Raw genomic sequence first — 13,500 nt, forward strand, 5'->3', positions numbered from 1 at the left:
ATATCCAGTTAAATAATTTTTTATCTGTTCCCTGTCAATTAAAAGGTTTCATCCCTATTTTAACTGTTTTACTTTCTATAACTTTCAAATATTTTCTATGAAGATGATTATTATAGGTGACTAAGTCTTGCATATTTTTTGAATTAAAAAGGATAGTTGAATTCGTTTTTATTAATTAACAGTAAAGTAAAGTATTATTTCTCATAGGTATTATTTTTTAGATTAACATTCAGCAGAGTGAAACCACGTCCTGGCAATAAATACTGCTAAGGTTATGACAATGATGATAGCCAACATCGATAAAATTTAGGTATTTGCGTTTGTCTCAGTAATTTATGTACATATTAATCCTAGTTTTTTTACCTGTTTCTTTCTTCATAGATACTTTGTTTTTTTTACCTGTTTCTATCATTGCATGATATACTTATGCCCGATTTACAAACCATTGCCTTGCATATTAAAATCAAGTTGTGTGTAATCTCTCGTGCCCTATTATTCAGTAATACATGTTTCGCAATTTTCACTTCTGAAATAATAGTAAAGCCGGTATGAATAAATTTTTACATGAAAAAAGTGGGTGTGGTAACTTGAGGCGTAAGAAAAGGAACGTACTATAGCCAAAAATATGGTTGAACAGTGCCGGAGCTTGCATTTATTTGTAGAATTGATATCATTTCTGGCTTTGAGCAGTGTTGAGATGTCTCTCTTTTTTGTTTTCTAAGAAATAGCCAAATATCTACTAAGAATGGGGGATTGAATGTTCGGTAAAGAATGGAGTAAAATGAGCTTTGACTCTCTTAAGATTTGTCGTAAACTCCGATTATATAAACTTTGAAACTTTGGAGCAATCTACCATTCTCCCAAAATCTGTCGCTAAGATAATATTCATAAATGTTCGTACCACATCATTAGAAGAACGAGCTTCAAAACAATGATTGAATAAGCAGCAGGATCTTTTTTAAGGTCATCTCCTTCCAGAAAATTATTCGTGACGTTCCATGGGAAATGAAGACAGAAACCCTTTTATAATAGTCCACAAAACCGTGTCCATGCCCACTTGAAGGAATACCTTTTGTAAAAGAATCGGCAGAAGGGTATTGTGTTTACTATGTAATGAAATAAGCTAGATAATTTAAATCATTGGCCTTTTTTGAAAAGTTTCTTGTCCTATGGAGAAATAGATGATAATACTTTTTCCATACCTAGTGACCCTCTTAGTTAGAAATTCCATAAGAAAATAAGAAAGAAAGAATCAGGCTTGGAAACATATTTTAAGTTCAAAGAAAATATACAAAGTAATCAAATTGACACTGAGAATTATTGGCACACAAGGATCAGATTAAAGAAAAACAGTTGCAGCAAACTTCTAGGAATGTAAGGTGTACGGATCACAGTCTTCATATGGGTTATGAGGCTCAAACATAACACTCAGCTTTGCCAGCGAGTTTGTATTCAATTTCCGCATTGTTGTACATTTCAATGTTCTAAAAAGAAAGAAGAAAAGGAAAGAAAAACCAGCAGTAAAAAAAAGCTAACATATTGAAAGTGAAATCAAATTCACAGTCGCTAGGATAGTCATGCTTTTTAGGGTCATAGAAGAACCCTGGAAGTCTCATTCAAATACTTTGTACTACTCCACCAACAACTAAAATAAACTTTTGACTAACATTGTAACACAAAAGTCCAAAATCGAAATACAACACATTAAGCCCATGCGCAGCAAGGAGTGTTTGGCTTCTACCAGGTTGGTGAGATTTCTGCGTTTGCTTATTATATATCCAAAAAATTATACTACAGACACGAAATAATAAACACTGATCAATAATGGTAGATTTCTTACACCTTACTGAAAATCGAAGTCAAACGAGGAATTTAAATCCTTAAAATTGGAGAGAAAACAGCATTCTTTGTGCCCCCTCCAAGGTTACTTAGGGGGGGGGGGTATTCATTCCCTTAAAAAAGATTTTAACTTGGCTTTCTTTTGGTAATTTACTACGTAACTGAAAACTAGCACAAATGACTCCTGTATTGAGTTTTATTTCATATGATGGGTTTGATGATTCAACTCTAATGAAAGGTAATCAGGACATAGCCAAGACTCTGGACGTATAAGCCAAGGCTCTGCTCTTGTTTAAAAATTAAAATATGCGGCTTAATCACCTATTACGCGGCCTGATTCGATTTTTAAGGGGGTGATTAAGTGAACTGATGGAACTCGAAAATCCCATGTTAAATTGAAAATTTATATTTAAAAAGTACTCAAGTATTCATTGGCGGAAGATGCCGCTTTTAATATCAGGCCATAGCTTCTTGAAGATGCTACAAAATGTTTGAAAGGATTTTGTTCTATTTCCTCTAATTGCTTAGAAATCTTAGAAAATGTCTAGGGATTTTTCACAAGTGTACTCTATGAAGGATATTGCTTTTGGAACAAAATTGGTACTATCATGTGCAGAAGACAATAACCTATAAGATGATTGGAACCATTTTTTGATGTATTTTCCTGTTTTCTAACAGTCCCCTAGAATATTTTCAGCTACCTGAAATTTTTACAAGTCGGTTGCCATAAAGAATCGTTTCAGATCGCCGATAATAACCCCTAGAGACGAAAATGACAAGCTGGAATAATCAGCTGCTTGTTAATAGTGTGAAATTTTCATAAATTATTTCAATGCAATGAAGAAACATAGAAATGAGAAATAGTCAGGAGCCTTCAGGAAAGTTATGCACACAAAGCCGAAATCATGGGGAAAATTAAATCAAAGCGAGGTATGGAACTGCGAAACTGCGAGAAATTTGGGGATAGGCTAGTGGATAAAGAACCGAAAAGAGTCTAAGGCGGACTATTGCATGGAAGTTGGAAAGAATGGACTGGTCAACCCCAAACGAGGCCACGACTACTTTTACCAAGTACAACCAGTCAGCTTGAATGTACTCAGCTATATACTTGCTTTTTCATGATTTTTACCCAGAAAGACTTCTACATTGAAAAGATAGACCGCAATCCAGGCTTTTGGACCGAAAAGATTTTTCCCAAGCTGAAAGGATTCTTCATTGATGCTTTGATCCCAAAGTTCCACAGGGGGTTCCAATACAAGAGCCGTACTTATAAGATTAATCGTCTAGTACCGGTAACAGGAAAATTCATTTTCCTTACATTCTATCCTTCTTTGTAGTTACATACTTAATTGTATTGTCATTTGAAATAAAATGCCTTTGTTTATATTGCTTGTCCTCCAACTTTATCAAACAGTTCGTAGTAACGAACTGTAGTAAAGAGCGACCCGGCTCAATAGTAACCGAAACTCTAAAAAATGGAATTTTGGTACCAATAGCTACAACAAAAGAATCGCATTTTAATGCTGATTTTAAATATATTAAATAAAAAAACAAGTTTTTTCAACTGAAAGTAAGGAGCGACATTAAAACTTAAAACGAACAGAAATTACTTCGTATATAAAAGGGGCTGCTTCTTCATCAACGCCCCGCTCTTTACGCTAAAGTTTGACTCTTTCTCCCAACTCTTCTTTTTAAAACAGTAAAAAACTTTAGCGTAAAGAGCGGGGCGTTGATGAGGAAGCAGCCCCTTTTATATACGAAGTAATTTGTGTCCGTTTTAAGTTTTAATGTCGCTCCTTACTTTCAGTTGAAAAAACTTGTTTTTTTATTTAATTTCTGAATGTTTTTGAATAAATGCATGTTTTGATTTTGGCTCTCCGCAGAGTAATAATTGAAACAAAATTTGAATTTTTTTTTTTTTTTTTTGCTGAATGGCTTACTCATAATTTTGATCGAATGATTTTGGGAAAAAAGAGCGGGGGAGGAAGCCTAGTTGCCCTCCAATTTTTTGGTTAATAAAAAAAGGCAACTAGAAATTTAATTTATTACGAATGGTTTTATAAGTAAAAGATATACGTAACTTATAAACTAGCTTACGTGAAGAATTTTTTATTCTCATATTTTTATTACACATATGAGAGGGTTCACCCCGTCGTCAGTACCTCTCTCTTTACACTAAATCTTAAATTTTGGCCCAATTAATTAAGAATGACCCCTGAATCACAAAAGCCGTAGAATAAATAGTTGACATTACTAAAAATACTTTAGCGTAAAGAGCGAGGTATTAGGAGGAGGTGAGCCCCTCATATGGGTAATAATTTCTGTTCGTTTTAAGTTTTGATGCTGCTCCTTACTTCCAGCTGAAAAAAAACTTTTTCATATATATTTTTTCATTGTTTTTTTTTTAATAATGTTAGTAAATCCTGCGCTCCCTTCATGGAAATTTTCTTCCCCCATGACCAAGTCCTCGATGGAAAGTTCCCCCAGTATATCCCCCTCTTTTCGACCCCTCTCCCCGACCAAAAAATTCTCCTGAAAACACCTGTACACTTCCCAATAACCATTACTATATGTAAGCACTGGTCAAAGTTTTTAACTTGTAACCCCTCCCACGGAGACTATGGAGGAGTAAGTCGCCTCCAAAGACATAGTTATAAGGTTTTTCGACTACGTTGAATAAAATGGCTATCTCAGAATTTTGATCCGTTGTCTTTGGGAAAATAATTAGCGTGGGAGGGGGCCTAGGTGCCCTCCAATTTTTTTCGTCGCTTAAAAAGGGCACTAGAACTTTTTATTTCCGTTTGAATGAGCCCTCTCGCAACATTCTAGGACAATTTGGTGGATACGATCACCCCTGGAAAAAAAAAACAAAAAAAAAACAAATAAACACGCATCCGTGATCTGCCTAAAAGTCATAGAACACTACTGTAGAAATTTCAAGCTCCTATCTGCAAAATGTGGAATTTTGTATTTTTTGTCAGAAGGCAGATCACAGATGCGTGTTTATTTGTTGTTTTTTTTTCAGGGGTGATCGTATCAACCCAGTGGCCCTAGAATGCTGCAAAAGGGCTCATTCTAACGGAAATGAAAAGTTCTAGTGCCTTTTTTAAGTGACCAAAATCTCGGAGGGCACCTAGGCCCCCGTCCCACGCTAATTATTTTTCCAAAGTAACCGGATCAAAATTCTGAGATAGCCATTTTATTCAGCGTAGTCGGAAATCCTTATAACTAAATCCTTATAAGTGTACAGACGTCTTCAGGGGCGTTTTCATTTGGTCTGGGGCAGGGTTGAGAAGAGAGGGATATGCTGGGGAAACTTTTCATGGAGGAAGAAAATTTCCATGAAGGGAGCGCAGGATTTCCTACTATTATTAAAAAAAAAAACAATGAAAAAATAAATATGACAAAGTTTTTTCAACTGAAAGTGAGGAGCAGCATTAAAACTTAAAAGGAACAGAAATTATTACGCATATGAGGGGCTCACCTCCTCCTAATACCTCGCTCTCTACGCTAAAGTATTTTTAGAATTTCAACTATTTATTCTACGGCTTTTGTAATTCAGGGGTCATTCTTAAGAAATCGGGACAAAATTTAAGCTCTAGTGTGAAGAGGGAGGTACTGTTGAGGGGGTGAGCCCCCCTCTTATATGTAATAAAAATGTGAGAATACAGAAGTTCCTTACGTAAGCTAATTTGTAAGTTACGTATGTCTTTAACTAGTAAAATTTATTTTTACTAATAATTTTACTAATAAAAAAATTCGTAAGAAATTAAAAGTTCTAGTTGCCTTTTCAGGTAACCAAATAATCGGAGAGCAACTATACCTTCTTCCTCGCTCCTATTTTTTTCTCAAAATCGTTTGGTCAAAACTATGAGAAACCCATTTAGCCAAAAAAATAAATACCCAAATTTCGTTTTAATTATTCATCTGTGGAGAGCATAAATCAAAACATGCATTGATTAAAAAACGTTAAGAAATTAAATTAAATAAAAACAAGTGTTTTTAACTGAAAGTAAGGAGTGACATTAAAACATAAAACGAACAGAAATTACTTCATACATGAAAGCGGCTGTCTCCTCATCAATGCCCCGGTCTTCACGCTAAAGTCTGACTCTTCCTCTTAACTCTATTTTTTAAAACAGTAAAAAACTTCAGCGTAAAGAGCGGGGCGTTCATGAGGAAGCAGTCCCTTTCATATACGAAGTAATTTCTGTTCGTCTTAAGTTTTAATGTCACTCCTTACTTTCAGTTTTATTTTTTTTTAATTTAATTTGTAAGAAAACTTTGGTTTTCTAAGAATCCTCGAAGAAAGCTTTCAACTAAGTTCGCTGTTTAGTTTCGAATTAATGAAATGAGGTATTTTAAATAGCCTATCCCTAGGAAATAAAGTGGAAAAAACAATAAATTTTAAAATGCATTCTATGCATGCCGTCACAGTTGCATATACATGGGCATTTTGTACTTGAGAATGATAGTGCTCTTTTGCTCATTTTCTAATCTCCCTTGGTCGGTAACCAAGCTTTGCAAGACACTGTCAAATATATTATTATTTCTCGGCTGAAGCATCTCACCAAAGGAAGCTGTCAATCAAAACCTTTGACAAGACTTGATAATTGGTGCTATTTGAAGTTTTGACAATCGACGATCTCTAGAGAATTAAAAGACAGAAGGGTAACCTTACTTCAATTCTGAAGCTCGATGTTTTCAAGTTCACTTAATCACGGCCTTAACCATCTAAAGAATAACAGTAGATTTCTTCAAACAACATGGGGCAACTTCATTGAAATTGGCCTAGTTTGTCGAAAAAAGGAAATCCATTGAAACAAATCTTTTGGAGTCATATAGACAATATATCATACGATATCAAACAGTTCGTGGTAACGAACTGTAGTAAGGAGCGACCCGACTCAATAGTAACCAAAACTCTAAAAAACGGAATTTGATACCAATAGTTACATCAAAAGAATCGCATTTTAATGCTGATTTCAAATATATAAGTTTCATCAAGTTTAGTCCTACCCATCAGAAGCTATGAGCCTGAGAATTTGCCCTGTTTTAGAAAATAGGGGGAAACACCCCCTAAAAGTCATAGAATCTTAACGAAAATCACACCATCAGATTCAGCGTATCCTACTGTACATGTTCCAAGCTCCTATCGACAAAATGTGGAATTTTTTTTTTGCCAGAAGACAAATTGCGGATGCCTGTTTATTTGTTTGTTTGTTTTTTTTCTCAGGGGTGATCGTATCGACCCAGTGGTCCTAGAATTTTGCAAGAGGCCTCATTCGAACGGAAATGAAAAGTTCTAGTGCCCTTTTTAAGTGACCAAAAAAATTGGAGGGCACTTAGGCCCCCTCCCACGCTCATTTTTTCCAAAGTCGTCGGATCGAAATTCTGAGATAGTCATTTTATTCAACATAGTCGGGAAGCCTTATAACTATGTCTTTGGGGATGACTTACTCCCCCAGTCCCCGTGGGAGGGGCTGCAAGTTACAAATTTTGACCAGTGTTTGCATATAGTAATGGTTTTTGGGGAGTGGGTTATGTGGGTTATAAGAGGGGGTTATGTGGGGGATACTTTCCATGGGGGAAAGTCTCATGGGGGAAGAAAATTTCCATAAAGGGAGCGCAGCATTTTCTAGATTTATTTTTAAAAAAATGAAAAAATAAATATGCAAAAGTTTTTTCAACTGAAAGTAAGGAGTAGCATTAAAAATTAAAACGAACGGAAAATATTAAGCACGTAAGGGGTTCACCTCCTCCTAATACCTCATTCTTTACGCTAAAGCATTTTTAGTAATTTCAACTATTTATTCTACGGCCTTTATGATTCAGGGGACAAAATTTAAGCTTTAGTGTAAAGAGCGAGGTATTGACGAGTGGGTGAACCCTCTCATATACATAATAAAAATGTACGAATATAGAAGTTTGTTACGTAAGCTAATTCGTTAGTTACATATATCTTTTACTAATGAAAACGTTCGTAAAAAACTAAAAGTTTTAGTTACCTTTTTAAGTACCCAAAAAATTGGAGGGCAACTGGGCCTCCTCCCCCTCCTTTTTTCTCAAAATCATTCGATCAAAACTATGAAAAAGCCATTTAGCCATACTGTGATTTATTCCTAGCCAAATTTGCGGGTTATCCCCTCTGGCCAATTCAAATCCTAGAGGTAATGACGACGAATAGTGGAGACTACAAATTTACTGTTTTTTTGCTACGGCAAAAAACACGTTTTTTGCTACGGCGAAAAAGGGTCTGTTCCTTCTTCAACGCCCTACTCTTTGCGCTAAAGTTTGACTCTTTCTCTCAACTCTAATTGGTAAACAGTAAAATCTTTAGCGTAAAGAGCAGGGCGTTGAAGAGAGAATAGCCCCTCTCATATACGGTGTAATTTCTGTTCGTTTTAAGTTTTAATGCTGCTCCTTACTTTCAGTTAAAAAACTTGTTTTTTTATTTAATAGTTGTATGGATCAGAACATGATGTATGATCGTATAATACATTCACTGTTCTTATTGACTAAGATCAAATAGCTGACATTCTCGGTATTTGTGTTTTATTCAGAACACACTCAATAAGTGAAATTGGGTTCTTTTGTGAAACAAACTACGATGTAGGTACATTTTAATTAAATATTTTATTTATAGAGGTGAATAGGTTAGGTTAAGTTAGGTATTTTATTATTAGTTATTAGTTAGGTATTGGTATAAGTTAGGTATTTCAATCTTTGGCAAATCCAAAATCTTCATTTTAAAATCCATGTTCAGACACTATCTTCTATCATTATGCGTAGCAAACTAAATTGAGTTTGATCTCTGTGGCTGTGAAACCGGTTTTTCTCATAAAATGTACCTGTATCGTTTATTTCACGAAAGAACCCAACTTCACTTATTGAGCGTGTTGTGAATAATACACAAGTACCTTCTTTCCTTCAAAAAGTAGGCTTTTGATGTAGTTTCTTAGGCATAGCTAAACTTTGAATTATGTTTTACTTGTTTATAATGGCTGTAGTGAGTTGTGTCATGGATATTTCGTTAACCATAAATAAAAAACTGCACTTTTCGGTGTCAGACCTGTGTTATCACTACAATAAAAAAATACATCAGCCGAATTGTCCTCAACCGGAAGCTTCAACTAAACAACTTCACCGAAAAGGTGTTTGTTTTTTCTCTTTAAAATTCTTGTCTATTAACTTAACAAACATGATATGAAAACAGACATTGTGACATAATTCTATTAACTAGATGCTTCTGAAATGTCTCGAATAACCTCATTATGTATGTATGTATGCAAAAACGCCCATTCACAAAAATTAGGATGGAGGGGAATTTATTTTTAAAATTTAGGGGCTAGACAAATTTGTCATTTTTTAGTTTTATCAGTGAAAATACTAAAAGGATAAGAAATATATAAGGGACAAATAACCCATGCCTCCCCTTAATTGATGTCACTACATGTCTGCACGGTATAGCGTACATAGTATAGCGTACGCACGCCAAAACGTAAAAACAAATAAAAGACACTTTTCAAAATAGAATTGTTCGTTGAGAAAGCAATGCGGCTAAAAAGTAAAAGAGATCCTGATCCAATGAGAAATATATATTTTCAATGGACGAAGGCTCTCGAGAAGGAAATGTGAATAAGATCAAGGTGAATTATTGTAATGATAAGGGTTGTCATAAAACCGTGTCAGAGTATCTACGAAATTCACTTATCAACTGTTGTCATGCTATCTGCCAGTAATCAAGAGTTCAATGTAGCATTGTTCTTTGGAATTTCCCTCAGAATAGTAATTTTTAATCGGTATACCTGTGCCATTATTGTTTAAAAAAGAAGCGTAAAAACTGGATTTTGATAACTACTAATACACCAAAGGAATCGGCTTATTATGGCGATTATTTACATTCATTAAGTTTATTGTCACCCATGAAAAGCTAGGATTCTGGGAAAATTTGTCTGATTTTCAAAAAAGGTAGGAAACACCCTCAAAAAGTCAAGCTACCTTAACGAAAATCACACCCTCACAGCTCCTAAGTATAGAAATGTGGAATTGTGCAGTTTTTGCCAGAAGACAGATCACAGACGCGTATTTATTTTGTTTTTTTCCAGGGGTGATCGTATCGAGCCAATGGTCCCAAAAGATCGGGAGACAGCTAAGGAATAGAAATCAAAAGCTTTAGTACCATTTTAAAGTGACCAAAAAGACTGGGAGACAACTATCCCCTCCCCAAATCTTTTCTCCCCAAATATACCTAATCAAAAGTTTAATATAGTAATTTGCCGCTGGGGATGCAATGAACCTCCACAGTTGTTGGAGAAAGGACTGTAAATTATACAATTTGCTCATTTTTTACATATAGTGTTTATTATTGGAAAATATATGGAAGTTTGGTTTTTTTTGGGGGGATTTAATGGGAGGGTTTCCATGACAATAGTTTCCCGTGGGGTGGATTGTTTCCAGGTTAGTTTCCAGGGGAAAATTCACACAGAGGGTGAAGGATTTCCGGGCACGAGTTAAAAAATGGTCGAAATTGCTTAGGATTAAACAAGTTTTTTTTCAGCTGGAGCTATGTCAAAACCCAAAACAAACAGAAATTATTCCGTATATGAGAGGAATGTCCCTTCCTAAACCCTTACTCTTTACGCTTAAGTTTGATTTTGTCTCAATTCTGTATGAATGACTCCTGAAACGCAAGGCCCGGTGAATTCGAATAAATAGTATTTTCAAAGATCTTTAATATTTTAGCTTAGAGAGCTGTAATTAACGAAAGAATAGCCCCCCTCATATACTGAATAATTTCTTATTGTTTTAAGTTTTAAAGTTTCTCCTAATCTTCAGTTGAAAATTCTTGCTTTTATAATTAATTTTAAACAAAGAAGTGACTGGAAAATCTTAATTAAAAAAAAAATGAATTCAATCTTGGATTCAATTTATTGCCAGATTCTGGTGATCTGTTGATAATTTTGGGACAGGATGGTTGCGTAAAAGCGAAAAAAAGGATTGCCGCTGCACTTTCCCTGTCATAATAATAAAATGCATGCAGGTCAAAATTTTTTAACCTTCGAGAAATAACGCTTTTTTTGCTTTCAATATCATGTATTGTTCGTTCAGATCTTTAACCACCCACCATTGGAAAGGGTCTGATGGTTTCCAAACTAAACAAATTTTACCTCTAAAGTCATTCAAAAATTAGCACAGGACAAAAGATAAGGGAAATAACTTACCAACTGTATATCGTTATCAAGATCTTTGAGCTGTTTTGTATGAGCTGCTTTTAGCTTGTCCATTTCCTTGGATTGTTTTACAGCAAAATTCTTCCTTTCTTCAATAAATTTTTTCGTGTTATTTTGATTCTTTTCTCTTAGTCTCCTATCTTTTTCTGCTTTGTTTCTTAAAGTCTTGTCATTAGCTACTTCCTTGGCAGTTTCAACCGCCATTTTTGCTTGTTTGGCTTTCAACTCCTTGTTTTCTCTGAAAATATATTTATCGTCTATAGTTATTTATAAATTGATATTTTTAGAAAAAGAAACATTTATTTTACTTAGGCAGCATGAAGTGTTCCAACAACCTTTTGTTGGCTTCGCCAACAAAAGTGTTGCAGGAGCAAGAATTTGGTCCAGAATCCGAGGAAGAAATTTAAAATAATATATTACTTCGCAGCCAAATGTATTAAAACAAATAAAATGTAGATAAATTGGTACACGCACCTAGTCCCTTGCTTTGGTTTTGTTTCTTCTCTATCCATTAATTATAAATAGGTAATTTAGGGGATTAGCTCGTACAACTCATCAGTTTTTACTTAAGGAGGTACGGTAGTGCCCTACCAAGCTTCTACCACAAGTTTTCTGCACAAGTCTGCCTCCGCAGAGGCAAATCTTCACAAGTTTTGCCTCCTCCTTGGAGTTAGCTATCCTCTAATAATCTTGTCCTAATTGTACGTCCCTCTCCATAGCTGATATGGAACCGAACTTCTCGTATCCTCAAATGCTTTGGAAGCCAATAACAGGTATATCACTAGCAAGACATGCCAACCCTCTATCACTGAGGAGCACCATGGTATAAGAAAGGATTAACAAAAAAAAATACATAACTTGACTTTGTAGCCAGTTGAGCCGTATCCTTGTCAATTGTTATATATTGCATTATGTAAACTTGCATCTTCACCTAATCGTGGTTGCTGCGGTAGCTGCAACCTAGTAAATGATTAGTACTATGTATTTATCCCTAACATTCAGAGTCCTATTGCTGCATATAATCTTTACTATAATAATTGAAAAGCTAAGTCATTGCAATGCAACCATTATTTAATTATCTTGTTGCCAAGCGAAAACCACGTATCTGGCCAAATTTGTGCTTTTCACTTTTTTAGACAGTTCTACTCGTCGAAAAAATCTCCGTCGACTCGTGTGTATTTCGATCACCTCTGACTTAGTTTGGGAGATACAACCGAGCTAAAAAAAAAAACGTATCCAGGGCTAACATAGAGGGATGTCAAGCGGAAACCATATATCTCGCGGCTTCCACCATAGGGTATAAGTTGCCTCCGGTAGAAAAATGAATGCTAGAAGTGAAACAATAACAGCATAATCACAGGAAGATATTTGTTGTTCCTACTGAATTACGAACGCAAATTAACAGATTATTAGGCAAGTATGCTGATCACAATGCGGTGAACGTGATAAATTGAGATGATAAGTTTATTCTCGCACCTCAAGGGGTGGTGAAAGTGGTGAATGGTGGTGAGATTCTATTCAATGTACAATGTTTGTCAAAATGATGAATATTGATTTAATTAAAGGTTGGAAAATATGAAGAAAATTGTCTTTTTTCATAGATTGTCAAATCGTTTTGTCAACAGTGGCCATGGCGTCAAGACGGAAGAAGTACTGTTTAACATATATGGGCTGAAGGCTCTAATTGAGACTGTCAGACATTCCAAGGATTCAAACCGTAATTAATCAGGGTTTGACTATATATTCAGTACAATAACTCAGAACCCAACGCTACTCAGTCCGTTTTGAACGAATTACCTCATCAACCAGTTTAGATTTGTTGTAGCTAGTTGTTAAAAATAGCGACGAAGACCACACTGCCTTTCCATAACAAACAAATACAACGTAGAAACAATAGGGAAAGTTTTTTCAAGACAATGGAAATTATTTATGTAGATATTTCGGCCCTATGTCCAAGGGCCGTCTTCAGCACAATACAATACTATATCTATATATATAAAAATAAGTTGTCTGTCTGTGGATGGATGGATGGATCAGGTGACGTCACCTGAAAAAACTGGATTAGGTGACGTCAAAACTGAAAAAACTAAAAAAAGGCAAAAACTACAAAAAAAACTAAAAACTAATAAAAAAAATAAAAAAGCTAAAAAACTAAAAAAACTATAAAGGTAAAAACCAATAAAAAACTAAAAAAAAAACTGAAAAAACTAAAAAAAGGCAAAAACTACAAAAAAAAACTAAAAACTAATAAAAAAAGTAAAAAAGCTAAAAAACTAAAAAAACTAAAAAAACTAAAAAAAGGTAAAAAACTAAAAAAAATAAAAAATAAAAAAAAACTAAAAAAAAAGGAAAAAACTGAAAAATAAGCTAAAATAAAGGTAAAAACCAATAAAAAACTAAAAAAAAAAAAGGAAAAAACTAATAAATG

The 13,500-nt window shown here is 34.6% G+C and overlaps 1 protein-coding gene across 1 annotated transcript in view; it reads right to left on the minus strand.

The window, feature by feature from the left end:
- Nucleotides 1-1,252: 1,252 nt before the first annotated feature.
- LOC136028653 (uncharacterized) overlaps nucleotides 1,253-13,500 on the minus strand; it is a 157,064-nt gene continuing 144,816 nt past the window's right edge. Inside the window, 2 exon segments of the mRNA XM_065706478.1 lie at nucleotides 1,253-1,484; nucleotides 11,064-11,310. Coding sequence (XP_065562550.1) covers nucleotides 1,416-1,484; nucleotides 11,064-11,310 — 316 coding nt within the window. The 3' untranslated portion in view covers nucleotides 1,253-1,415.

The sequence above is a fragment of the Artemia franciscana genome, chromosome 7 (assembly GCF_032884065.1).
Source record: "Artemia franciscana chromosome 7, ASM3288406v1, whole genome shotgun sequence".
NCBI lineage: Eukaryota > Metazoa > Arthropoda > Branchiopoda > Anostraca > Artemiidae > Artemia > Artemia franciscana.